This window comes from Galleria mellonella, unplaced genomic scaffold (genome assembly GCF_026898425.1).
Source record: "Galleria mellonella isolate WM207_F2 unplaced genomic scaffold, CSIRO_AGI_GalMel_v1 utg36, whole genome shotgun sequence".
In the NCBI taxonomy this organism is placed as follows: domain Eukaryota; kingdom Metazoa; phylum Arthropoda; class Insecta; order Lepidoptera; family Pyralidae; genus Galleria; species Galleria mellonella.
In genome coordinates, this window is record NW_026442086.1 from 2755209 (window position 1) to 2783208 (window position 28000).

The window sequence follows — 28000 nt, forward strand, 5'->3', positions numbered from 1 at the left end:
TCGATTTGGACGAAACTCTGCCATAGATTAAGAATAGTATTGCTAACTTATTGAATGGCCAATTGTTAGTGTCATTTTCAAATTGTCATGATCAATTTTATTTATCTATCACATTTATGATATTTTTAGTCTGTCCTACAATTTATTTTATTTCAATTTGTTAATTTTATAATGATTATGGGATTTTGATGTGTCTGAATTTTTTCATGTTTTAATGCCGGTCAAATAATAATTATTGGAATAGGTATCCGTGCTTTGATTTTCCACGACTTTTATATATAAGTCTGCATGGTAAACTGTTTTTAAAATTCTTTTAATATTTTATTACCAAAATTTAGCATTTTTATTTACAAATATGTATTAAGTAGAGAGAACGTGCCTATTAAGACAGGGTTCTGTTTTCTTTTTCTGTACCGTGAGTTTTTGTGAAGTAAATTTTTGCTTATTATTAATTTGATAACAGTTATCATAATGTTTTGAGTAAATTATTACCAAGCAATTGAGAAGAAACTTACTGATATGTGGTTATAAGAGTTTATCTAATCTTTTGGATATCTTATAGGACAAAATTTTACTGGTGTTATATTTTTTTACAGAATAAACAATACTTGTGTCATATTATGCAACTCCTTTTGATTGTTTGTATACTGATACTTTTTTGTTTTTTGTCTTATTGGTTTATTAATAAATATAATAAAGCCACAGGTTTTATATACATAATCTTAAATATATGTTAACTGATCTATCTTAATGAAATCCTATATGTGCAATTGACATTACAGAATTTGATAATTAAAAGCAATGTTGCTTCTATTTAGTGTTAAAACATAGTGTATCTATATCAAAATGTTAAATTGTATTATCAAAAAAAAAATTATTTAAAAATATAATGATGCAATTTTTGTATTTAATAAAATCAACATGATTATTATGAACTATAATAGTTGATTAAAAGGGAATTCACACTATATACTTTTTATTATGTACATTTTTTGTTATAATGCTTGCATTCATCAATTGGTTAACAAACAAATTTTATAATTGTTTCTTTAAAATCATTATTTAGAGGATAGGTAAAATTACAAAAACTCTTCTTTGAACTTAAATTAACATTATGTACATGCAATGCCACAGGTGTTTACTGGTACTATTTCTATTATTATTGTTTCAGTTGCCATGGAGTATTGCCCTCCAAATGTGACTCTAGCTGAAATATGGGTGGACCATGGGATATCACAGTGTTTTATGGAGACGGTCTCGGCCGTCTTCATTGGTGGATTCTTAATAACCTTTGGGCTTTTTCAAATTATAATGTATAAAAGGTAAACATAAGTTTTTATATTTTCTTTTTTGATATCGGTTGAGGCTTTAATACATATTTTATTAAAGTTCCATATATAATTCTTTTCTAAGATAATTTTTTTGTCTGTCTATCTGTTCATCAAGATTCTAGCCCCCCAGAATAGATGTGGTTACCAAATTCAATGATGTTTTAGGAATCTAACGTATATAGTTTAGGCTCCATCAATTTTTATATTGTAAAAAAGGCATTGAAAAATATTCAAATGTAATATTTTTTTAAAATGTTAAAATGTAACATTTTTTTAAAATGTTAAAATGTAAAATTTTAAAACCACCACCCTGTTTAGTGTCCAAAAGGAGGTTTATTACCTTTTGTAGTTCATTGTAATTAAATAAAATTGCAACTAATAGAGAAAAAAAATGTTGACAGTTCTTTACATAGGAAATTAATATTTTTTAATATAGGCAATATGATGAACCATAATATTTAACAAGCATAAAATAAGCATAAATACTATTGTCTTAAAAAGTACTAAGTAATTATTTTATTGTATTTTTAGTAAAAAAATTTGAATAAACTTATATAGTAGTAGTTATATAGGAATGGACAGGTTGTAATGATAATGAATAAAAATAAAACATCTCTATGTAATTAACTATAAATATTACATTTTAATAACAATAATAATAAAGTTTATTCTCTTCACAATACCAGTTGTACAGCTATTATATTCTAATATATTTATTTTTGGAGGTTACATAAGTTAATGTATTGTGAAGAACTGGTGTCTGAAGTAGGATAAACCCTTGTTACAGATCACCAGGTCCTCATCCCACGGTATTGGCACTATTTTACATTTTGCTCTGGTTATGAATATAATAACAACATTAATAATACATTAACAGTATAGCTAAATTATAATTTAGTTTCTTCTAAACATCAGCTATTAGTGGTATTGAATTGGTTGTGTGTTAAAAACACCTGGTTTTCTGCCTTATTTTGGAGATCACACTTGATTTCATCCTCTTTATCCTGAGCTCATATGTATTGTAAAATAAATGGATTTGAACATAGTACTAGTACAGTTTAGAGGACCCTTCCCTATCAATAAATAATAATCAAATAAATACTTTCAGAACAATGCAACATGATGTCTTATGATTATTTGGGGCATGCTAAATGTTTTAGATCACAGTTTTTATTATTTTATATACTCAAGTACTTTTTATGATTTTAATAAATGTGGTGTTTCTTGTTATGTGTCCTACATGACCATGATAATATGAAACTTGAGAAAAATTATTTACAACAGTTAAGTTTTTGGGACTTTGTAATATCCTCTCAATGTAACTGATAAATACTAGTTTGATATAATTACTAAAGATAGCCTAATTGTTATTATAAAAATGTTACCATGTTTTATTAATATACAAATAATAAATTTATTTTGATTGATGACAAATTTATTACAGTTGATACTATTTTCTAGCACCTACTATGGACAACAAGCATTTATATACTGCATTTGAGCACATCATGAGATGTGTTGACACTGGTCCTTCTGTCTCTTCAGTCACATAAATATATATATACAATACAAATGTTTGTGTTTTTAATCATTATTTATCATTATTATTATATGCTTTAATAATAATTTTGTTATCAGTGTTCTATCAACTGGATGATTGTAATATCTTATTTGATATATGATGTATTTATATTTTGGTATATAGATGATTTTATATATACATTCATGATGTCAATTGTATTAGGTACTACCTATAGTCCGCGACTATGTACACGAGGATTTTATAAGTAGGAAATCTAAAGAAATAAACCACTGCTAAATGACGTATCAAGATAAAACATATACTGTATTTCAAGTTAGATCTTCAGGAACAGAATTATGAATACCGCAAATTTGGTGTGGTAGATTTTGTAAGATGTTGGAACAAACATACAAACAGATAAAATTTCTTAAAATTGGTGCAATAAAGAGTTAATAAATAAATACATATTGGAAACAGTATTTTCCTGACTTACTACATATTTATTTTTGTAATGAATCTAACTTGGGTAGTGGTATAATATCTACTCTACAGATTAGTCTCATAGAAATTTTATCAAAATGTGTTCAGTAGTTTAGGTTTTAGATTAAACTAACTGGTTTTGTCATAATTGAATTCAGTTTTTATTTGGGGGGCACGAATCTTTATGTAGTAATATAATAAACATTTTAACCAACTTCAAAAAAGGAGGTTCTAAATTTGGATGTATTTTTTCTGTTTGTTATCCCAGAACTCTTATTATTTACAAACCGTTTTGGAAAATTCTTTTTTATTTGATAAAATAATCTTTCACATTGACCTCATAGAATTTTATCTAAATAACTGGTTTTGTCACGATTGAAAACATTTTTGTGCAAAATCTACTTGTTAGATTTATACATGTACATATATGCAAAAAATCACTGATTTTTCGATAAGGTTGTACTTACTTGTACCCTGGTATTGATATCCATGCATGGAGGGTGTCATGAGCGTCAGTGTATTTTTGCTACTCATGGCGCTGTTGATGTTTCACGAAGATTACTACATTCCATCAGATGGAATGTCAGTATGTTTCCCATTCTCAATTGATACAAAAAAAAAACCTAATGACGCCTGAGTTATGTTGCGGTAGATTCTTATTACATCAAACCGGCAAATCGAATATAAAAAATCTTGGTCATTATAAATATTTATAGAAAATTCACATATTATATTTATATATTTTACAGGTATGCAACAGAAGTTACGGATGTTCGGGCGTCTCGGATGTTCGCTGTTCAATTATGTTTCACGCTATTTGTACCTGTATTGGCTGTGATAAGATTTATTTTACAAGCATTTGTGTTTAAAGCGGGGCATATCTATGGTTATATGGTATGTATATTGGAATAATCTTCGAATACGTAAAACCGCATACTAGTTTATCTAAGTTATTTATACAAATTATGAAAATGAATGAAGTTAGAAATATGTATAATAATAGAGATCTTCGTGCGCGATTCTATTTGTCTACAACGTGAAAGACTTGGCGTGGAGATAGGTAGAAATATTTAGTCAGTGGAAACGGGACTAGCGTCGGATCCATTTTTATGCTTGAATTTCAAATTAACAATTTTATTTAATTCATTATTATTTCCAGTATACCAAATATATTACTAACCAATACAGATTCTATTTAATTATAATAATTTATGTATTTTCGGCAATGAACTATAGATTGAATTAAAAATTTAAATATATCTACTGGCGTTACTCGAATTAATATTAAATCTTAATGGTGTTTTCCATAAACGGAGAATGAAGAAAAATATCCGTTGTTAATTTTTAATCATTCCATTTTAGTGCTTAAATGAGAATGAAAACTATTTTTTTTATTGTTTTCAAAAATGGCTTAACATTTTAAGGTACCAATCATTACCAAAACCGTTTCGCGTAATCTGTGCAACAAATAGTAAATTCACGCTGTTTTTCTTCTGGATACTGAGTCAGTAATTTTATTAAGATAATGTTATTTACGTACACAATTTTCCGTGTCCTTTAAGCAAATAGCTAAATGACATATTTAATATTTAGTTACTATTATTAATGCGAATACGACTAGCATGAATCAGAAATAAGATTACTGTAATTGAGCCACTACATTATGTCTGAGTAGATATACTACTAGTAGTAAGTTCTAATTTTAGTGGTAGTAAAGGGGTAACTATGGTAGAGTTTTGGGTCTCACTAATTGACACAATAATAAGCTGGTACCGAATTTTCTATTTCCATCGGCAAGCCCTGTAAATCAGAAATGCATGTTGCATATCAGGTCAAAAGAAAAGTGTATCATTATCAAATTGAAAACTAATCCCATGGATTGTAGAATGTGTTTATTAGATAAATCTTATGATTTATCGGAATTTCATCATCAGTAATCACCATACACCATATTAGCTGTAAGACATAATAGTAATAAATTATCGTCAAGATTAAATGTGCGAATTTTTCTTGTAAATGATTTAATATAAAAATGGTACCGGCCTCCTAGTCAAGTGGCAAAGGAGTTAGTCAATATACACGTTTTCGTTAGCATTCTCATGAGAATGAAAAAGGCGCTACATGTTGACCTCCTATTTTAACAGATGCGCTAATATATCTATCTATATATTCCTCTGCCGCTTGTCTAGGGGGATTGGCGTGAGGATAGATTTATTTAGTATGTATAATATTCAATGGAAATTATAGTGTTATTAAAAAAAATAATTAAAGAATTTAAAAAAATATATATTTTCAGATTGTAGCCCTAGTGATCAACCTAATAGTATTTCCAATGTCGGCCTACCTCGCAATCTTAGAGAGGCGATTTCTGCTGCCTTCTGTCCCACCTAGAGGTCACGGATTTGTGCTATTGGTCTTTTGGGCGATGATATTCGTGTCAGAAAATTTATCATTCTTGAATATTAATAAAGAAGGATGGTGGTGGCACCTGAAGGAGTAAGTTTATTTATTCTGTTTTTTTATAACATAATAATGATACATTAGGCTACCGACGAGAGTTTTATACAACATTATATTTCAGACAACTGTAGGCATAATATATAAGAATTTCTTGTTTAAAAGAAAGCTGAATGAATCAAATAAATTATACCGGTTTATAATATAGAATGCTTTTATTCTCGTGAGATATAATGGAAAATTATGCATGTAGCCATTCATTATTATTATTAATAACACAAAAGAACCGCACATAATCAATTTATATAAATTTGAAAACAACAAAAATGTGTAACATAAACATTTTTGTTCATACATATTTTGTATTTTTTTTAATATAAGTTTCCTGTGTATGTTGATTCAGTAGCTCCTGCTGAACCCATTATGATAAAATTTAACAACACATTAAAGAATGATAATTTTTAATGCAATTTTTTTTAACAATAATAATATGCGGTATGTCCTTTATTGTGACATAGGTAACATTAATTTAACAAATTCGAGATGTCGAATTAATCATGTTATTCAAATATAATGTTTAACTTTTTTCAGCCTCCAAGATCGCCTGGAAATGGCTTTGTTCGTTGGACGGTACGTGTCGTGTATGATTATGTTTGTGTTGGGCATGAAAGCGCCAGGCATTATGCACCAGTTTGAGTATCTCGAGAGCGACGACCACCGCACCCATATCCCTCCCAGGGTTTGTATTCTAATATGTTATATATGGATAGTAAATTTTATAATGTACTACAAAAATATAAAAAGAAAAATTAGTTGTTCTTAAATAATAATTATCGTGAGTCATACTGTATTGTAATTGTTTATGTCGGCTTTTCTCACGAATTTATTAGGTATCTCCGAATTTAAAACATTAACGTGGAAATTAGGTACTCGTACTTTTCTGTAATTTACCGGAAAATACTTAAAAAAAAAAGCACTTTTTAGTATTTTATGCTAAATATTATTTACACAACTTTAGATAAAGAATAGTTTTAAGGATTCTTAGAATTTGCATGTATATTTATACTTTATATATATAAATATATATATACATGTTAAGATACTTTGAAATTATATTTTATATTATAAAATTAGTATTATATTATGCCTGTAATTTATATTAAAATTTACTGAGAGTTGAACATTTTTTCTAATAGTAGAGTCTACCTCTTTATTCAATATAATTTAAAGTATAGACTAGTAACAGTTTATGACCAAAGTGTCATTTATTGTCGTTTTCATTTTCCATCCAATATAGAGTTTATTTTCTAAGATTTTATAGGTTAAGATGTCATGTCCATTTCAAAATCATGTTGTTAATGATGAATTCAAGAAATCTTTAAAAAATAAGGTGACTGCATTAAAATACAATACATGATTACATATTTTTCTGTAATTATTTAACTTAAAGAAGAAATAGAAAACCTATAAAATGAAATTTTTAATGTCACATAACACAAGAACTGAATATTTTAAAAATTGATTTGCAGTATTTAAATTGCTATGGACTATTTTTATGTCTACACTTATCAGTCTGTGAGAATTTAATTTAGTTATATCATTTAAATGTCTACTGCTAAATATTATTTAATAATTGTAGGTCTCTTGTGGTGTAGTACTTTAGTACAAGGACGACAAATCCTTAGGTACCTCTAAAGTCTATTTATTATATTTCTATCTAAATAGTGGTGAATTAAAAAGACTCTCAGTTATAAAAGTGCTGTTATTTTAAAGTGTCATTTGCCTATTTTTAATTTTTTTTTCATATATTTAAAAAACAACAGTTTGTAAATGGTCCCTGTGTTTACTTTTATATAAGGTGCTGTTACTTTAAAATGTATTTTCTCTGTTGTATTCTAATCTTTGTAACTTTGGCTGTAGGTGACCCCAGATATACATTGTCTGGGTTCTCGTAACACAGAATAACCACTTTACTTCAATGTGTACTATTATTTTGATTAATTGTATAAAAATATTAATAAAAATAGATTATATTTTTTCGTTTAAAGAAATTATCATTCTAGTTTTATAATTTTGTTTCAGGATGACAACAGATCAACATTTCGCAACGTGTTTAGCAAACTGCGGACACTGTTACCGTTTCTCTGGCCTCGCAAGAGTTTCCTTCTTCAGTTAAATGTCATCATCTGTATCCTGGCACTATTGGCGGGACGAGTCGTTAATCTATACGTACCTATTTATAGTAAAAAAATAGGTAAGTGTATTGCAAAAAATGTGTTTAGTATCCTATAGTCTCTTTCCAGCTGACACATGGTAATTTAATGTGAAATTATCACATTTAACAATAAACTGCAACCAATAAATAAAAAGGTTTGTATTGATTTTTCTCATAATTTATTTCGATAAAAAGGTTCTAAGGCCATTATGTAAAAATGCCAAGTATAAAAAATAGATTGTAAATAACACAGTACCTAAGTTTAGTTACAACAAAAGAATTGATATATCTGCATTTTGTGCTCAACAGTGGATAGTCTGTCTATACCGCCGCTGTACTTCCGTTGGGACCTGGTAGTCATCTACGTATTATTCAAGTTCCTGCAGGGTGGTGGCACAGGTGGCATGGGTTTCCTCAACAATCTGCGATCATTCCTATGGATCAAAGTACAGCAATACACGACAAGGGAGTTACAGGTAAAAATCATTTTTAGTCTAGAGCACATAGAGTTTTAATTTGGGATAAAAGAAATTAAGGTACTGTGCAAAATTGGATATTCTGTGGTTGCTGTATATTGTTGGAATTTGGTCTAAGAGCCTGAAATTTTGTGCAAGAGTCCAATTTTAGAAATTCGCACAGCTAACTAAAAATTTTAACTTAAATACATGTTCCATAAGAGTTATTTTACTTTACCTTCCAGTTAGATCTCTTCAAACATCTCCACGACTTGCCTCTAAAGTGGCACCTGTCTCGTAAGACCGGAGAAGTGCTAAGAGTGATGGACCGAGGCACAGATTCCATAGACAACCTGCTTTCGTATATCCTCTTCTCTATTACACCAACTATAGTGGATATAATTGTGGCGGTCGTGTATTTTATTGCTCAGTTCAATATGTGGTTTGGACTAATAGTTTTCTCTACAATGGTTTTGTATATAAGTAAGTCTTTGTTTTTATTTTTATAAAAATCCAAATTCTTCCGATTTAATTAATTTGGTATATGTTTTATTTTTATAACTTTAAAAGTATAAAATTGGTTATTAAAATTACTTGTCATTAAAATGTTTGTGTATAAATATAAAATATTTATATATATATAAAATAATATATTTTTAATAATTGCAATTAAAACAACAGCTTTTTACGTAATTCTTTATAGTAAACGAGAAAAATATTTGAAATGTGTATTTTATTCAAAATCTTGTAATTATACCCATACATTACAGTTATTACTTACAACTCGAAAAACTTCTTAAGTTTTGTTTAAAAAAAAGTCTTATTTGTTGCTTGATTAAATTTTAATTTTCTTTTTTTACTCAACACTTCATCTTGGTATACATGATCTAAGTTAATAATACTTGAACACACATTTATTCATCGCTACATTTCAGTTGCTACGGTAGTAGTAACGGAATGGAGAACGAAGTACCAACGCCGTATGAATCTTGCTGACAACGAACAGAAGGCGCGTTCTGTCGACTCGTTGCTCAACTACGAAACAGTCAAGTATTATGGCGCCGAAGGATACGAAGTGATTTCATATAGAGAGGCTATTGTTAATTTTCAGGTCGATATAATTTCATACATTCATTTTGCAATCCTATTATTAATTTTATGGTAATTAATGATATCTATATTGCGAAATTTTTTTGAAGCACATAATACACGACCATTTGTGGTATAAAAAAAATCAGTTCTATGATATGGTTGTAAATTCCCTGTGGTGTATCCATACTTCTAGAAATAATAATAACACTTTAGTCCAATATAACTATTATAATGGATTACATTTTATTTTACGTTTTTACAGAAAGAAGAATTCAGATCATTAATTACACTCAACATGCTGAACACAATTCAAAATATTGTGATTTGTAGTGGTAAGTAATAATGTGACATGTATATTTTTTATCTACATTATATCTCGCCGTTCATAGATATTTTATTACGTTTGAAATTGCTGTATTTTTGTAGAACAACATTTTCTTATTCAGTTTGCATCTGCATCCTAAATTGTTTAATACCCCTAATGTTTTTTTTTGTTTTTTTGTAAGTCCAGCGGGACTCTGGAGTTTAGTTTGTCGACCACTTTGAGATAAATTGTGTCGACCACTTTGAGAAAAATTGCTCTAAAACTATCTTTAAAATTATTCTGAAATTAGAACATTTTTTCAATCGGCTCAAAATTCTAATATAAACTTGATGAAACAACAGGTTTACTGGCTGGTTCGTTGCTTTGTATATCGATGGTAGTCAAGACGTCACAACTTACCGTCGGTGATTATGTGTTGTTCGCTTCCTACATCGTGCAGTTATATGTACCGTTGAATTGGTTCGGAACATATTATAGGCGAGTATTGATTTTGATAAATATATATCTATTCAAATATTTATGGAAACAATCGTTTCAATTCAAATCGTTGCTTTGTAGATCTACATTTTGTGATTTTTTACATTAACTCATAACTACATATCAATCATTATTATTAAATACTAGCTGTCTTTAACGTAACGACGAATACGCGACTTCGTCCGCGTTTCCGTCGTTTTTCGTAAAATAATTAGCCTATGTCCTTCCTCACGGTTCAGTGGTTTTAATGTAACAGACACATTTCCCTTCACTGCTCTGCTCCTATTGATCGTAGCGTGATGAAAAGTATAACCTGCCCAGGAACATGAAGAATAATTGTACCAAGTTCCGTTAAAATCCATCAAGTAGTTTTTGTTTCTATAACGAACATGCAGACAGACAGACAAACAAAATTTTTATTGATTGCATTTTTGGCATCAGTATCAATCACTAATCAGCCCCTGATAGTTATTTTGGAATATATTTCATGTACAGAATTGACCTCTCTACAGATTTATTATAAGTACCTATAGATAAATGTTGTAGGTGTAAGATTTAATTAAAATGAACAACATCAAATATTCTGTCAATCTATGACAGAATATTTCATTTTTACATTTATTGATATTGTGTCCAATGTTTACTTCTTATTAAAATGAAAATTTTAAATCAATTTTGGTGGTAAGCAGCCACTGTAGTCTATATAAAGGCATCACTCGTGAGTTCATTATGACAGTGTCTAGTAATTTCGATCCTATATCTCCTCAAACTAGAAAATAGCAAGCAAGAAAGAAACTTGATGCCCGAATTAATTGGTGGCATAGAGGTACCAATACCAATGACCGTAATCCTATATTTAACTATCTAAAATCCTATCGTTTTAGGGCTATCCAAAAAAACTTTGTGGACATGGAGAATATGTTCGACTTAATGCGCGTTGATAACGACGTAAAAGACGCAATAGGTGCACCCGAGTTGCTCGTTCGACGCGGCGGAATCGAATTCAAACACGTCTCCTTTGGCTACGGACCTGAGAAATTAATACTGAACAACATCAGTTTCAAAGTCGCACCAGGCAGTACTGTCGCTTTGGTAAGAATGTTACTCTATATATTATTCTTGTATTATTTTAATTAAAATTCTTCTCTATGGTATGTTAGGATGATAGGTGGTAGACGCGCTTTGAGTATTAAGTTTTTATACGTATGAGAAGTGTATATTTCTTTGTTAAATCCTCGCTGCAATGTCTAAAGCAATTTAATATGCCACAACCAATTGTGTTTGCATGGCTGTGTGTTTCGGTTTGAAGGGTGGGATATGGCATGAATGTACTGGGTACAGAGGAATAACACCTGAGTCCTCAGGAATGGCAACGCATGGGAGGTATCATGGGCGAAACAGTATATTCTGTTATGCCCATGGTACTGCTCATGTCTATAGGCGACGGTTACCACTTTCCATCAGATGGGCCATCAGCTTGTTTGCCATTCTAAGTTGTATAAAAAAAAATATAGTGGGTTCTTTTGGACATTAATGGCGAAATATGGTTATTATTCATTCCGATATCGTCCGTACCGGTCGGATATCTATATTAATTTCGATCCATTCTTCATTTTGACATTAAATATTGCATAACAGATATTTAACATATTCGTTTTTAGGCCATTATATAGATTTTGTAACTAAAATATATAGATATTGCTGTTTATTACCCATCCCTACGTTTATTTAAAATCTTTGTGTGCATCAATCATGCTTGAATCGTCACCCATGTGGCAATACTTTGCTACATTTTCGTAGTCTTTTTTTTTTATATGAATTGAAAATGACAATCATCGCCAGTAGATATGCAATACGCTATGGACGTCGCCAAATACTCTTATGGCTATACCTATGGTACACCCCTTGCCTTGCTATGGTCAATAATAATACAGCTATTCAAGCATAGCTGCTTGAGGCAGAAACACCAGAGTGAGACAGTGATACTATGCAGACAACTTTAGAACAAATTCTCCCTTTGGTAGGTGGGTCCGAGTGGCGCAGGCAAGTCGACGGTGATGCGGCTACTGTTTCGCTTCTACGACGTGAATGAAGGTGCGGTACTAGTAGACGGACAGGACGTGCGGACCGTCACTCAGGCATCATTGCGCGCCAACATCGGCGTTGTACCACAGGACACTGTGCTTTTCAATAACACCGTACGGTTAGTATGCTATTCGCTCACTCTTACATACGATGTGGGGTGATACACTAGTATAATTAATATTGTTACTTACTATTCCATACACTATGATTGCTCCCAGTTCGCCTCTCCATATAAACTTACACTTCTCTCTGTGATTCCATAAACACATAGACACACACCGAGACATAACATAACATAATATACTATGTTATGTCCCATGGTACTGCTCATGTCTATAGGCGACGGTTATCACTTTCCATTAGGTGTGTTGTCAAGTTGTTGGCCATTCTAAGTTGTATAAAAAAAAACAAAAAAAAAGCCGAGAGAGAGGGAGAGAGGCATTCAACTATTTGCACATATACAAATGTAGTTTTATTGTAAAAGTAACAGCTATGGATTATAACTGTAAGGAAATAGCCTGTCCCATTAATAATTTCTTGAAAAAGTTTTTAATTTTAATAGTACATCTTTTTAATATAATGAAATTTTAACAAGACAATGTCTGTACATTGGAGATATTTAGAAAAAAATTATACGAAATGTTTCAATAGGAGTACGAGAAGCCAAAACAATAATAGTTAATTTTAAACTTTCGCTTTGTTTACACATATTTTAAATTGGGACTTAACGCGATATAAAAGCTTTTACAGGCAAGCTTTACATTAAGTCCCGATTGTGTATTCAAAACATAAATATTTTACATTTGTTTGTCTGTCTGTGTTTGTTCTATATTCTTTTTTTATTTATTTATTAATGGCTTTATATTTTTTATTTCAGATATAATATTCAGTACGGGAAATTGACTGCAGAATCAGCGGATATTATATCTGCTGCCAAGAATGCTGACATTCACGATAGAATACTTACATTCCCTAATGCTTATGACACGCAGGTAAGAATTCACATTTCGTAGTCGTGCTGTCGGATATTTCTTGATTTTTAGGCATGTTTTCACCAGTTCAGCTAATATTTAAATTTATTTTAAAAGGAATTTCTTTATAACACGCCAACGTTAACTACTTATTATAGTTTGGTTCACTTGAATTAAGATAAAAGCTGTAGTTTCTGTTATTCTAGGATATATACAGCTGAACAAATTCTATTAAAATTTGTTCAGCTGTTTACATGTCATGTATAATAAAATATATTTACAAACTAGTTTCTAATCGATTGAATTAGAATAAATATAATTCATGATAATTAATGATACCGTGTGATTTCGGCATAGAATGGGCCACCTCTTTCTTTCCCGTGAGTGTCGTAAAAAGCGACAAAGGGAATATAATGGTAGGGAGTTGGGCAGCAGCATCTCTCTTAAAAAATCACCAAAGTTGATCGTCAAGTATGACAACGACTGGCAAAACCTCACAATGGAGAGGTTTAGCAATGGAAAGTAATGGTTGATAATGATGATTAAATTTACTTTCACAATTGTAATATTAGTAAGAATTTCAACAATAACCAAATTTGATCATCTATTATAAATTATGTATTAAAAATTACTTATAATAATGAGTGCTGGTTATCAGTAGATATTCTATAAAATATATAGAATATTTTTTGTAATAAAAAAATAAATATTATTCATTCACATAGGTGGGCGAAAGAGGCCTACGTCTCAGTGGTGGTGAGAAGCAAAGGATAGCTATTGCGCGTACAATCCTCAAGAACCCGGCTATCGTTCTGCTTGATGAGGCTACATCTGCTCTGGACACCAACACGGAGAGAAATATACAGGTAAGACCATGACATATTTTATAATTTGATTATAATGGTGATTATGATTATATTAGTAAGATTAGAACAGACATACTTCAACTATTGAAAATAGTTAAGACAATTCAGGGTATGATAGGACTGATATACCTGAAAAAGGTTAAAACTCTTAGAATAAAAAAAAAGGTTTAGAAAAAAAACATACCTAGTGAAAAGAGAGTAAACAGTATTTTATTATCCTGACAAATCACATGTTTGCATATTTAGTTGTTACAAGTATCAATAACATAGCTATCATATTATTAAATCTAAGTAGGTCATAAAATCAATAGCCTAAGCCTTGTGTAATATGAATAAAATCATTATGCCTACCCCAAAAAATTTATGATGATGAATGAGCTCGATTATAAGGCACTATATTATTCTCTATCTCCAATACTATAATTTCAATTTGATATTACAGAAAAATTATATTATTTGTATTTTACATTTAGTTCTCGATTATTTAATTTTGGAAATAAGTAGCACAAAAAGTGTTAGAACACAATGTTCTAACACTTTTAGGATTGGTGTGAAATTGTTACCAATTCATAACTTTTTAGATACATTTTAATATTCATTTCTGCAATTTACACAACTTATATTCACAACCAGTTTTGCATTTCCTAAAGATATCTACTTTTATCATCATATTTCTATCTTCAGCTCGCTATTTTGTTTGTATCTATAGTTTATAAACATTAAATATAAATTTTCAGGCTGCGCTAGCTCGCGTATGTGCTAATAGGACTACGCTAATAATAGCACATAGGTTATCTACCATTATTCACGCTGACGAAATCCTTGTACTCAAAGATGGAGAAATCATTGAAAGAGGAAAGTGAGTATATGTTTGAATGTTTGTTGTTATTCATAAATATATATTTTTATGTAATTTAGAATAAGCTGATTTAGAATAAGCTAACCTACCTTAAGTAAAGTGGTAACTGTTACCTTTTAACGTAACGGAACTATTATAACAACAGTGTCAAAAAAAAGATGTAGGTGATAGCGCTTAAAAATGTGAACACATTTATTTATTTATGAGATTATATGTTAAAGCAAATGCTGTGAATACCTTTAATAGGCATGTGCATTAATATTGTTTTGTATTTAATGTTTGTTATATGTGTTATAATGTAATATGCTCTTAGTGTTCCTATAAAAATATGAACAAATATAGAATATTATTTACCTCTGTGGTAACAGTTAACAAAGTGCGTTTTTTTCTGGTTCATAAATTATCAACTGAAACGAAAACTGTTAAACTGTTCAAATGGATTAATCAGTAGAAAGAAGTATAAGAAAAATATAGTCTTATGAAATAACTGTAACTGTCTTATTTTTTCAGTCATGAAACTCTGCTTGCCCAAAATGGTTTTTACGCGGGAATGTGGCAACAACAATTGGAGAGCAGAAATGGTAATGACAACAACAATGGTGAAGGAAATAACAATAATAGTGAAACCGCTCCCAGCCAGACTGAAGGAGTTAGCGCTTTTGGCCATGGACACGGCCATGGTGCTATCTAGATGTAATACATTCATTGGAACTATGTGATAATGCTAGTCGGCAACCGTAGTGCCACTATCATGATTTCATTAATGAAATTGTAGGGTTGACAATTGTTCATTGGGCCAATTGGACATGGCTGAACTTGACTGCAAACTGACATGTAAATAAATAAATTCTACCGTTTATCGGCTCATAAAACCACTTTGGCCTTGTAATTAGTGCTGTAAGTGCATAGTGTAATCGCGAATTTCATCGTAGTGCACACCTCAGAACACAGTCGGTTGTACATAATGTAACATTGTGATAATGTAACTATATTGTATGTAGTAATATTAATATATTTCGGTGGAAAATTTTATGTACTATTTCAGTGTTATTAAACTGTTTTTATTATGATTATTCTAGTTTTCAATCCCACATTTTTTTTTTTCATTAAAACAGATAAAATGAGTTTTAGAGTCTGTTTTCTTAAGTTAATGTAAAGGAATAAGTCCATTTACTGGATACATAAGAAAGAACTGTAGAAGATCAGGCTTAAGATTTATTTTGTAATAATGTATTTATGTCTTCCTTATAGTGGCCACAAATAACAGTTGATAATCAATTGAAACAAAATATTATAAACACTAAAATTTAATATAAAATATATCTATAATATTGACAATATTAGTAAAAAAATATATACCTCGATGTAATGTCTTTATTGTCAGAATTTGCGAAGTGTCAATCTTAATCCTGTGATCAATAAGAATATATTTATCAGAATTGTACAAAGAAACAAAGTGCCCCGTGTTTGAATAATTTGGTGGTGTACTACGCCATTAATTTTCAAGAAATGTTAATTCGAATCAACCTTGTGTGTTGAGAAAGTACGAGATAGCATTTAGGTTCATTTTATATAACGTGGATTTTCTATATTCTGTGGCGTATAGGCTCGTCAAATATGTACACTAACCATATTCTGTTTTATAAATCATGGTGAGTCTCTAGCTACCTCAAAATACAATCTGGACCTTATTGATTTAATGATAGGGTTTATTTTTTCAGAAATTACTATTAATTTTAAAATTGTATTTAAAATTTAATCTTTTTGACACAAGTAGTTACCAATGAGAATTTTCATCACTAAGTTATTTTCTTTACAATTTACCATTTACCAATATCTAAATAATTTATTAAAAATACTTACATCTGATAACGAGTAAAGTGGTGTGTCGCCGGGTAATCGTAATCCATATAGCTGCCCTCTATCTTCTAAAAAAGTAGGTAAACAAGAATTATCACTGTTACCTCTGATCTCATCTAATTCATTTTTGAAATCTGAACGTGTAACTCAATTTTAATTTTAATTATAAAGTAGTCGATTCTCGTAAGCTACGTGTCTTGTTTCCATGGGAACTTCCAAAAATCCTCGCTGTATATAAGCATTATTAAATATTTCATGATAGACTTAAAAGTTTGATTCGCTTTTATATAGACATACACAATAATTATAAGAATTTATCTTTATTATTTTTTATTTAAGACTAAACTACTAAACCGATTTTGATGAAATTTTTAGAGACTCAATCTAAAATTATATTTTTACAGATAAAAAAGAATTTTCCAAATCGGTTTATGTAATGACATTTTGAGGTACAAAAAGAAATATAATCGAATTGGGAACCTCCTCCTTTGTTGAAGTTTGTTGAAAAGCTGTGAAATTACAATACAATTATAATGTTACAATACATACATTAGAATTACGAATTACCTGAACCTTTTCTAATAGTTTTCACCTTTACTTTCGACGCCCTCAGTCCTTCTTGGTACTTCTGATTCTTCAGTTGATACTCGGATACGGACATCGCTGGACGTGTCTTAGCATACTCTACGCTTCGTATAGAATTTTCTAGTTTATGCTCCATTTGGTCTATGGTCTTCACGTAATCTGAAGAGATTTTACGGGCGACCTTTTTGCCGTGTTGCAAGTTAAGAACGTGCTCTATAGAATCGTCCTCTATAGTAAGCGAATGGCGGAGATACCTCTCTCTGCTGTCTTCGCTCTTGATTCGACAATTTGGCGAATATGTTAAGAGAATACTTTTTTGTCGCATTTCGGACATTGGTCTGAAAATCAGATAAAATATATTAAAATTAAGAATTTTAAATAAATAATGTATTATTTAATATTGATATTAAAAATTTAAGACTCGAGACTGTTACTATGATTATTGACCAATTAAAATGCGTATATTGTGCAGATAACATATTTAGGAAATTAAGTATAAAATGCAAATATTTCATTTGATATTTAAGTATTAATTTTATTTTACAAAAATGCCATCACAAACTTTCACATGTCCAATATACGTGAGATTAATACCTATAATCCTTCAAAGTGGGTCCGAAATCGTCAGTTAGAGTGACATCATCGTACAGCCTTTGCAGTACTGACGGTCGTTGTACTTGTGTATCTGAATCGACGATATCCGCCGCACGCACAAAGTCGGTGGGTCGTCGCGTCGCATGAGGAGCTGGCTGACCTACTGCTGATGGCGCTATACGGACTTTTCTGTAAAATTAAATATATTTTATATTAAATAGGTTGCAAACAAAAATACAGCACGTCTAATTGTAAACGGTTACCGTAGCCTATGAATGCTTGCAACCCTAAGAGTGTCACAAGTGCATTTTTTTAATGGATAAAAATGGGATGATAACCCCACCTGTACTATCAATATAAAGTAGCGTGATTCCAATGAGAAATGATAGGTGAGAATTCCATGGGGTCAACCAGAGGGTGCATGGCGAGCAATGTAGCTTTTAACCCCTTATTACTAATAATCCCTTTCCCTTCGTCACTAACACATCGCCGACCTTGAAGAAACATTAATGAATTATTTTTGAAGAATCTCATTCTAAAAAGAAACCTTGGCAGTACATTTCATAAGCTTAGCATTCGCAGTGCACTGTAAATACGTGACCATTTATCTTTTAAGGTGGGATAAATTTTCTGGAATTGATCGATGGCGAGCGATGCGATTAATGTTTCTTTGATATGTATAAAATGTAGACTCATACAGGATTTTATTAATACGTACATTATAAAAAATCGGTCTGATTCGTATGATCAGTAATTTCCAATTAAATTTACCTAATTGGGAATCGAATTCGGAACTCATTTACGCAAATTAATGTGTCTGCTCCCCTTTATGGGGGAGGCCTATGTTCAACAATGGATAGTTAATGGCTGATGTGATAATGAATGTGCCTGCAATCGAGCTACGAAGGTTGTTATTAGGTTATCAGTACAAAATATTCTTCCATTATGATTAATTTTATATTTTAAAACATTTCCGGGAGAAAAGCCCATGAATAGGTACTATAGACGAATTTAAAACCGTTAAAATATTTTTTTATCTGAAAACAAAAACACAAAAGTAAAATAAAGAAAAATAACCGCGTCGTAAATTCGTCCTCTTCGTCGGGAGAAAATTCGTCGGACTTATTTATTACATGTATCTTTTCCAAATCCTCTGGTCGCACAAAGCCAGTTTGTCTCCGCTTTATCGTTTGATGTATCCCAGTGTCTGTAGTTGGTACACTAATTGACACCTTTCTAAAAAATATCTTACTGATATTAGTTTTTAATATTATATAACGATTTTTTAGTTTTGTAGTTACTCCTTTTAATTAACTAATACAGCCCTGTTATCTTCTATCATTTGTACTCGATAAATGTCTTTCGTAATTTTTCTTTTATCAATTCTCTCTAAATGGTCGAATGAACGCAACATTCCCTTTTCGATTTTTGTTACTACATCGTCTTTCGGTCCACACCTCTCTAATCACGATATTTCTCACTTGTATCTTTTAGTGCAATACCACACATACACTTAGAACTCTCATCCATAAAGCATTTATCCTACTTTCATACTTCTTCTGCCATAACCACGATTCGTATCCATACATGAGTGATGATGCTATAGTACTTTCTGAATTATGGCAAGCTTTGCTCGATACATTTTTACTTGTCATAATTGACCACTAGTTCCCGATAAATGACATAGCTTATAGCTATATATAGATAATGGCATAGCATAGTTTTCATAGTAAAATGTATACAATTAACTTATTTTCACATCTATAAGACAGCTATTTCTCGCAGCGTCACCCAATTTTACCATGTGGGTAGTAAACATTTATAGACTTACTTTTCTTGCGTATTACGGGCCCGTACATCCGCTGACTGTAATCTACAACAACGATAATTGCCAGTATACATAAAATTTTAATTTTAAGGAAAAGAAATAAATTGCAATTCATGTTTGAATACCAACAGTAGACAAACATATTCGTATTGGTGCTATTTCCTTACCTGATTCTCCTTAGTTTCTCGTCAGTTACTACCTCTGACCTGTTGACAATTACTCAAACGTTAATATTACCTATTTACTTCGATACGATGTGTGATTTACGGAAGCGTGTAAAAGTAGAAGCATTTATTTTTAAGCGGAAAAATACACGGCTTATCTTTTGGTATAGAAAGATCGTATCAAATATTGATGATTCTGTCAATTTAAAACTTACTTTTTGCTATTTTCAAAGTCGTTTAACTGAGTAACGCCTTTTGCAATTCCTTTTATGACCTCTCCAGCGAAACTTACTCGATCCATGTTTTGTCTAGAAAGTATTAAGAATTATTTTTATTTTATTTTCGAAATTAAGTTCAATATGTGTCTACAAATTTGTTAGACAATGGCGTAGATTCTGAGATGCCATTTCTCTAAACTTATGTTTAAAATTAAATTTTCTATTTTATATCACAGTAAATTCTTTATAACCAGGATCAATATGAATTTAAATGAAAATTATTATAATTTTCATTTATGATTGTCAACAGAAATTTCACAATTTTTTAATTAAACATTAGGTTAAGAGACAGGTTCACTGCATAAAATACATGCCTAACATTCTATCGTGAAGCAGTTGTATTGTATTTGCATGGCATTGTTTCGGTTTGAAGGATGGGATATGGCAGTGAATTTACAGGATACAAAGGAATAACACCTAAGTTCTCACGAATGGCAACGTATCTTGGGCGAAACAGTGTACTCTGTTATGTCCATGGTACTGCTCATGTCTATAGGCGACGGTTACCACTTTCCATCAGGTGGGTCGTCAGCTTGTTTGCCATTCTATGTACAATAAAAAAAAATATAGGTTCCTGTGTAGTCCCGGCATGGGCCACCTCTTCCTTTCCCGTAGGTGTCGTAAGAGGCAACTGAGGGAAGTTAATGGTCGAGGAATAGGCAGCAGCGTCCCTCTTCAAACATCATCAATGGCTAACTGTGGTTACCAAAAAATAAATATCTCATATGTACAGAAATGATCTAATTACAATTATATTAACAATGTTTAAATACGAGTTTAAGTAGACACCTACAACATTTTACAACATTCGTTCCACTCCATTACAAAAATATGTAGTAATAAAATTCTTACTTGAGATATTTTTGAATTTCTCTCTCGTCTTCAGAGTCCAGAGATTCCGCTGAAAATAAAAAATAGATATAACCTTTGTAATATCATAAATAAAAATATGTGTCTAGGTATATAAAGACATTAGAAATTCAAAAGTATGTATGATAATAATAGTTTTTGATAATAAGCAACTGAGTTGCATTTTTAATTTTAAAAATTATTTAAATAATAGTGTGTGATTTTTCTTCTTTCCGGTCAGTTCCGGAAGGAAGGAAAATCACAGAAAAATTAGAACTTTAGGTAATTGGTAACAAATTAACGATGTTGCAGATGTAGCGACTTAATACATCGTCTCTAGGGGAGGGGATTTTATAGTGATGACGGGTTATATGATTAGAATAAATTAGGTAATTAGATAGATAGATAGATACTCTTTATTGTTTTCTCTAAAAGATTACAATAGTAAACTTATTATAGTAATTAGGTTATTTGATATGGACTTCCGCAACACCTAGTTCAGTTTAGCTTGCACAGTAAAAGATTTGGTGTAAGTGTGGGAGTTGTGTGAGTTAATTTGTATAATTATAAACATTTGTATCCATAATATTTGTATTGATCTGGTACAATCTGGGTGTTTCGTATATTTTAATTTTGCTGTTATAATACTGTAATAAAATTTTGATACACAAGTACTAACATGATTCAGATTCCGCATCATTTGGCAAAGTAAACATTTTTGAAGGATATGAAATTCTTTTCTGAGCTGAATATTTCTTTGGGGCACTATGCTCGAGGTCAGATTCTAGACAATAATCTCCTTTCAAAAATCTGAAATTAATTAATCATTTAAGTGAATTAATCTTCACTTCAAAATATCATACTCCTAATATGCCACTTTAGGAAGTAGTAAAAACACTTTTATGTAACTTTGAATGCCAAATAAGTTGACGTCCTATCTGCACAGCACCACATATCGTAAAATATTACTACACTGTGATGCTCATATGTTGTTATCCCTGAAAAATACAGTGTTTCAGCTTAATATTTGAGAGATGGTAATAATGTCCCTTTTAAAACATTATCTAAAGCTTAACTGTGGGTACCAACTCTCCTGCCAAGCGTGGCAACTACTGGTAAAACTCCCATTATAAGAAAGGCTTATATTCAGCAGTGGACATTGGATGTTATATAATGTTGCTGCCCTTCGAACTGAAACAGTATCATAATCTTTATCTGTGTAAACACGCAACACTCAGTTTCATGGACTTAAAAAATTTCTATTTCAATTTACTATATCAATGTGTCTCGCATTTTTCGTTCATGTTATTTTATATATTGTAAAATATCAGAATAAATAAAAGTAATTTATATAAATCTATTTTATTGTCAGCAAGTTCCATCGTTCACCCTCCCTTCATATATCGCCTATTCATAAGGTTCTATCTATAAATGGAACATACAGCCCGAAGTATATCATCCCGTTACCCATGATAAATATCTTGCCATCACGGCAAAATGACTCGATGACACAAGGACGCATCCGAAACTCCCATAAAAAGTTCCGTCGCTTGATATTTTATAATACTTATATCATGTAAATGGCATTGTAGTGACTATATATATTTTATTTCCATGGCTATAGTCATCTAAGAATGATGGTTGTCCTGTTTATCTAATTCTGATTGGTAATCAATAGGATAAGACACCATACCATAATATACCATGTCTCTATTATTAATATATCATAGGAATACATATGTATACAAAAAATACTAACTTCTTCAAATCATAAGTGGAATCGACTTCACCAGGATACGGCACGTCTGTGAGTGGAAAATAAAACGGCTTCTCTGGCTTTACTTCTATACTTGCTGCATCTTCCAATGAGACATGCTGGTACGAAAATTCTTCCAATTCATATTCGCATATTTCCTCAATATCATTGTGGACGGGCTCGCTTACCACCGACGTACCGCGTTGGTTATCCGAAAGTTGTTTTTCAATGTCTTCCTTTCTACGGATAAATCTAAAATAAAAACAAATACAAAGTTATGTAACCATAGACATATATCGTAGAGGTTCAGGTAGATCTACTCGTTATTTTCGTGATTTCTAGATTACACTGGATTCTCACGAATACACTTATTTATGTATAGATACTAGTAGATCACTCTCTTACGACAAGTCTTTTAGCATAGCAATGTAATATTAATGACAACTAATACCTTTTAGTAGCCCGTATATTGCCTACTGCATCTTCGATTTCTTCTCCAACTTCATCCTCAACTGGTATTTTTTCTTCTGCAATCATCCTAAGTTCTATTTCTAAGAATACTTTTTCCATCAGTGCCTAGAACACAGATATAAATGGAAAATAAATGGTTCTACGGCTTGATGTCTCGAACTATCGACATTCAACATATTTTTACCTCATATAATAATTCTCCGACAGCTATGAGGTCCTCTATGTGCCTCTGGATATAAGCCTTAGTCCCTTTGTTTATTGTACTATCTTGGCATTCCATATTAAAAATACCGCTTTTATAGATTATAATGTTCTCCTTTGGAGATTCGTACGATGTCGGTACACTTTCGATCTTTTTCAATGTTTCGTCTCCATCGATCAATTGTCCAAAAGCTACATATTTATGTTCCATCCACGGAGCGGGTTGTAATAAGACGAAAAATTGTGTTGAACAGTCTACGTGCCTGTAACAGGTATTTAACGATTTTACTTAATAACTGCCACCATCTGTACACGATACTGATTACATGATAAATCATCATCGCCTTATCTGTCATTACCTATCCACTGCTAAACGTAGGCCTCTCCCTATTGGGGGATTTGCCAGATTGACAACCGCAGTTAGGCTTTGATGTTTAAAAAGAAAGGCTGCTGCCCATCCTTCAAACATTAAGCTCCCTTAGTCGCCTCTTACAACACCCACGTGATATAATCGTCTAATATCAACCGAAACATTATGTTACATTACATGTAACAAAATTATGTTAATGTTAATTTGTTAACCAGAGGGAGACTTCATACAAAAGTCATTTGCTTGGGCACCTTTGTCCCATTCGTGTTTCTACCGTGAAGAAGTTGTGTTGTGGGCATATCTGTGTTTCGGTTTAAGGGTGGGATATGGTATTGAATTGACAGAGAACAGAGGAACAACACCTAAGTCCTCAGGAATGGCAACACAAGGGGAGTATCATGAGCGAAATAGTATACTCTGTTATGCCCATGGCACTGCTCATATCTATAGGCAACGGTTACCATTTTCCATCAGGTGGGCCGTCAGCTTGTTTGCCATTTTAAGTTGCATAAAAAAAATATTTAAAACATAACCTTCCGTCATTAGTCATACAAATCACACCGCGTCTATCGTGAGGTATAATAAAGTTCTCGCAATCTAAATCTGAGCTCTTCAGACCAAATCCTCCACACTGTATCCAGCAATCCTTTACTATGCGGTGTACGGGGGTACCGCTGTATCCACCTTTCTTTGCTTTGCAAAGGCGTAAAAAATTTTCACAAGTGTAGGGTACAATATCTGCATACAACTAAAATTAAAATTAATTTCTTTAAACTATGAAGAATAGGAATGGAGAATTAAGGCTTATTCGATCTAAAATGGTAACCATAGTTATGAAAAATATCTATTCATGTAGGTATATTTTACCTAAATTGTATTTCTCATAAACTCCTCAATCAGCCATCATAGGCAGCTTAAACAGGATCATTCGTAACGAGTATATGTAAGCGACGCCGACGGTTAGTAATATTGCTTTATTGAAATCTAAATTACCGGAATGCTTGGGTACCTCTATCTCATTTGTGTTTCAACCGTAAAGTAGTTGTGTTTGCATGGCATTGTTTCATTTTGAAGGATGGGATATGGCAGTGAATTTACAGAATACAGAGACATAATACCTTTCTCCTCAGGAATGACAACGTATGGGGGGTATTATGGTATGTGCAAAACACTATACTCTGTTATGCCCATGATACTGTTCATGTCTATAGGCAAAGGTTACCACTTTCCATCAGGAGGACTGTCATCTTGTTTGTCTTAAGTTGTATAAAAAAATATCTATAAAGCAGTGGCGTAATAATAAGGTTATCACCCTGTCACTGGCTGTTACCCATGGCTTTTTGTCCACTCTGTTAGCGAGCAAAATACCACGAGCTCCCGGCTTGTAAGAGCCCTAGTTCAAGTGTTCGTGTGCACAGGAAAAATCTAACATTTGCTGCATAATTAAAAAAAAAAATATTTAGTCAATTTAAGAATCATAATATTAATTCAATAACTTACACGAATTATACAAATAAATTATCAAGATTTCTATAATTAATTTTCTAATAAAACCAAAAATAGACATAAATTATTGTAACAGTGTTGGTAAATATACTTAGTGGTATATTATATATAAATGAAACTACAACATGAAGCTTTATTAGATTAAGGGAGGGCCTCAGATGAATTTACCATGGGTCCTAGATAATTGTTACGCCACTATTATATAGTCTTCTGCATAAGGAGATATACTCGTATTTTATCGCTAAACATCTCTAAGTACTTGCATGTTTGTGTTTTGAATTAGCGAGAAAAACTGAAAATACTCTATATAAAAATACTCTAGTCATTTTCTAAGGAATAGCAAGGCTTTAGGACGAATACCATAAGCACTATATTTTGTGATACCCAAGGCATAATAAGTGTCTATTAAAGAAAAACATTTGTAAAGAAATGAAGTAGGTTTTCTACATACATAGATACATACCATAAATATCATCGTACCTATAGGTTTATCATTTATAGAAATATGCATGTAAGCACATGGTCTCTGGAAATAAATGAACGATTCGATTATTATTTATATTGGACTTATGTTGACTTTAGGTAGTTACAGTACATGTGCAACGATAGAAGAGAAACTTCGAAAGAGCGACGACCTCAAAAATTTTACTGGTAGTGAAGGTACAGGTTATTCAGAATATATATTCTGCATTTTACATGAACTTATTATTATGTTGTTTAATTTTTTGAAGCGCATTAGTATTAGAAATTGTTCGTTAGTTCAAAGAAGACAATGCTCAAGTCTATTTTCAATTGAACGTTATGGTATAATAAGCTTCAATCTTTATAAAATGAATATCGAACCTATACGAGAGCAAAACTTTTCGATTAGGAATAATCACAAAAGTTGGTTCAGAATTTTAAGACATTTCGTATAGGTACTTCTCTTGCTACAAAAAAAAAGTTGTCAAATTGCCAACCTCCTTTTTAAGTGGGTTGAAAAATAGAACATTGTTTAATTTGAAATATGCAATATTTGAATGATGTGATCTATTACTTGTACTCACACCAGATGATTTAATAAATGTGATGAATTGTGTTACGCCTTCTTTGTAATAGTCTAAGGAAAAATGATAAATATATTTCTTTTCAATCAGCTCCTTAAGTTCATTTTCTCCACCAAGAAATTTGTCATTCATAAGCACGGCGACTTGAGATTTCAAACAATATGCTAACCCACCATGCGCAATTTTTAAATCATTCCATACAGTAGGCCATTCCACGCTAGTTACACCTGAGAATTTTAATTGATAGTAGTAATAACTTTACATTTCACATTCTATTGAAGTTAGTATTATGTTATTATATACACTGTTAATTGCTTAATGTCAGGAGGAAAAGGATTGTTAGTAATGGAGACTAAGAATCCCATTGCTAGCAATATACCCAACCAGGTCCACCTCCTCGCGGTTTCCCTTGGAAACTATCATGATTAATTCCTGATGAATTCATCATCATGGACTAACTGGCCTGTTTTCATCCTCATCGATCACCCTTCACTGGTGCCCCGCCAGCGTATCCCATTAGCGCAGGCGGGGTTACCACTCCATTTTCAACCAATAAAAAAAAAATACTTAATATTAAAATTTGAAGATTGATGTATGGCTAGATGTGAATACGAATAGATGTATAGGCATTGGCGTATTTGGAGTTGTCAGTCCCAGAACTGTCTGATAGCTACTTTATGATACGAATGAAAATGAATGAGATTTTTTTTTATGCAACTTAGAATAGCAAATCAGCTGACAGCCTACCTGATAGAAAGTGGTAACCGTCGCCTATCGACATGAATAGCACCATGGATAACAGATTTATATACAAGAAAGACTGAATGTAGTACTAGTAACAAAGAATCTTCTTATCAATATGATAGTATGATCAGTATAACGACATTTCAATGTGAAGATATATTACTATAATGGGTGTCCACTTCAAAGATATTTTTATTTTTATGGCATTTATAGAATATTTCTATAATAATTTTATTCTACAATATTCCATAAGAGCATTATATTATAAAAATGTCTATATCATACATGGTAGGTATGTTACCTCTAATAACAGGGGAATCAAAATGTTTCCATCTATATTTGTGTAATCCTTTTATTAAGTGAACGCAATAATTAAATTCTTTTGTAACTCTGTTCCCAATGATAGTAAATTTGACACAATCTGCATGAGGCATTTTGACTTTCGGTTTTGGATAGTGGGGATTATTTGCCGAGTTGTGAGCATATTTGATTTTATTACAATACACATCTTTCACAAATCTTTCCCACGGATGTTTATTTATATTATTTTCTTTAAGTTTTATTTCTAAATTAAATAAAGACATTATTTGCTAAAAACTGTTGTAGCGGCATT

At 31.4% G+C, this 28000-nt stretch overlaps 2 protein-coding genes across 5 annotated transcripts; one reads left to right on the forward strand and one right to left on the reverse strand.

Moving 5' to 3' along the window:
* Nucleotides 1–115: 115 nt before the first annotated feature.
* Nucleotides 116–16206, forward strand: LOC113520547 (ATP-binding cassette sub-family B member 6). Of its 3 annotated transcripts, none has more exons than XM_052897457.1 (17): nucleotides 116–244; nucleotides 1172–1322; nucleotides 4083–4227; nucleotides 5630–5829; nucleotides 6382–6529; nucleotides 7873–8044; nucleotides 8315–8481; nucleotides 8706–8943; nucleotides 9396–9571; nucleotides 9815–9884; nucleotides 10219–10354; nucleotides 11239–11446; nucleotides 12379–12557; nucleotides 13317–13431; nucleotides 14136–14276; nucleotides 15014–15135; nucleotides 15646–16206. In XM_052897457.1, the coding sequence occupies exons 2-17, from the start codon at nucleotides 1177–1179 to the stop codon at nucleotides 15824–15826; spliced, it is 2544 nt and encodes an 847-aa protein (XP_052753417.1). In that variant the 5' UTR covers nucleotides 116–244; nucleotides 1172–1176; the 3' UTR covers nucleotides 15827–16206. The 3 variants fall into 3 exon arrangements, with proteins under 3 accessions (XP_052753417.1, XP_052753416.1, XP_052753418.1); XM_052897456.1 differs by having other exon boundaries at nucleotides 135–291; XM_052897458.1 differs by lacking the exon at nucleotides 116–244 and adding an exon at nucleotides 493–638.
* LOC113520777 (uncharacterized) lies at nucleotides 14465–27999 on the reverse strand. Of its 2 annotated transcripts, XM_052897454.1 has the most exons (17): nucleotides 27689–27999; nucleotides 26644–26870; nucleotides 26061–26123; nucleotides 24625–24839; nucleotides 23705–23984; nucleotides 23501–23625; nucleotides 23053–23301; nucleotides 21973–22103; nucleotides 21297–21345; nucleotides 20382–20474; nucleotides 20170–20208; nucleotides 20006–20047; nucleotides 19252–19410; nucleotides 18175–18363; nucleotides 17563–17918; nucleotides 16999–17063; nucleotides 14465–16544 (listed from the first exon to the last, which is right to left on the reverse strand). In XM_052897454.1, exons 1-17 carry the CDS (start codon nucleotides 27969–27971, stop codon nucleotides 16539–16541), a joined length of 2571 nt encoding a protein of 856 aa, XP_052753414.1. In that variant the 5' UTR covers nucleotides 27972–27999; the 3' UTR covers nucleotides 14465–16538. The 2 variants fall into 2 exon arrangements, with proteins under 2 accessions (XP_052753414.1, XP_052753415.1); XM_052897455.1 differs by lacking the exon at nucleotides 19252–19410.
* Between the last annotated feature and the right edge of the window lies 1 nt (nucleotide 28000).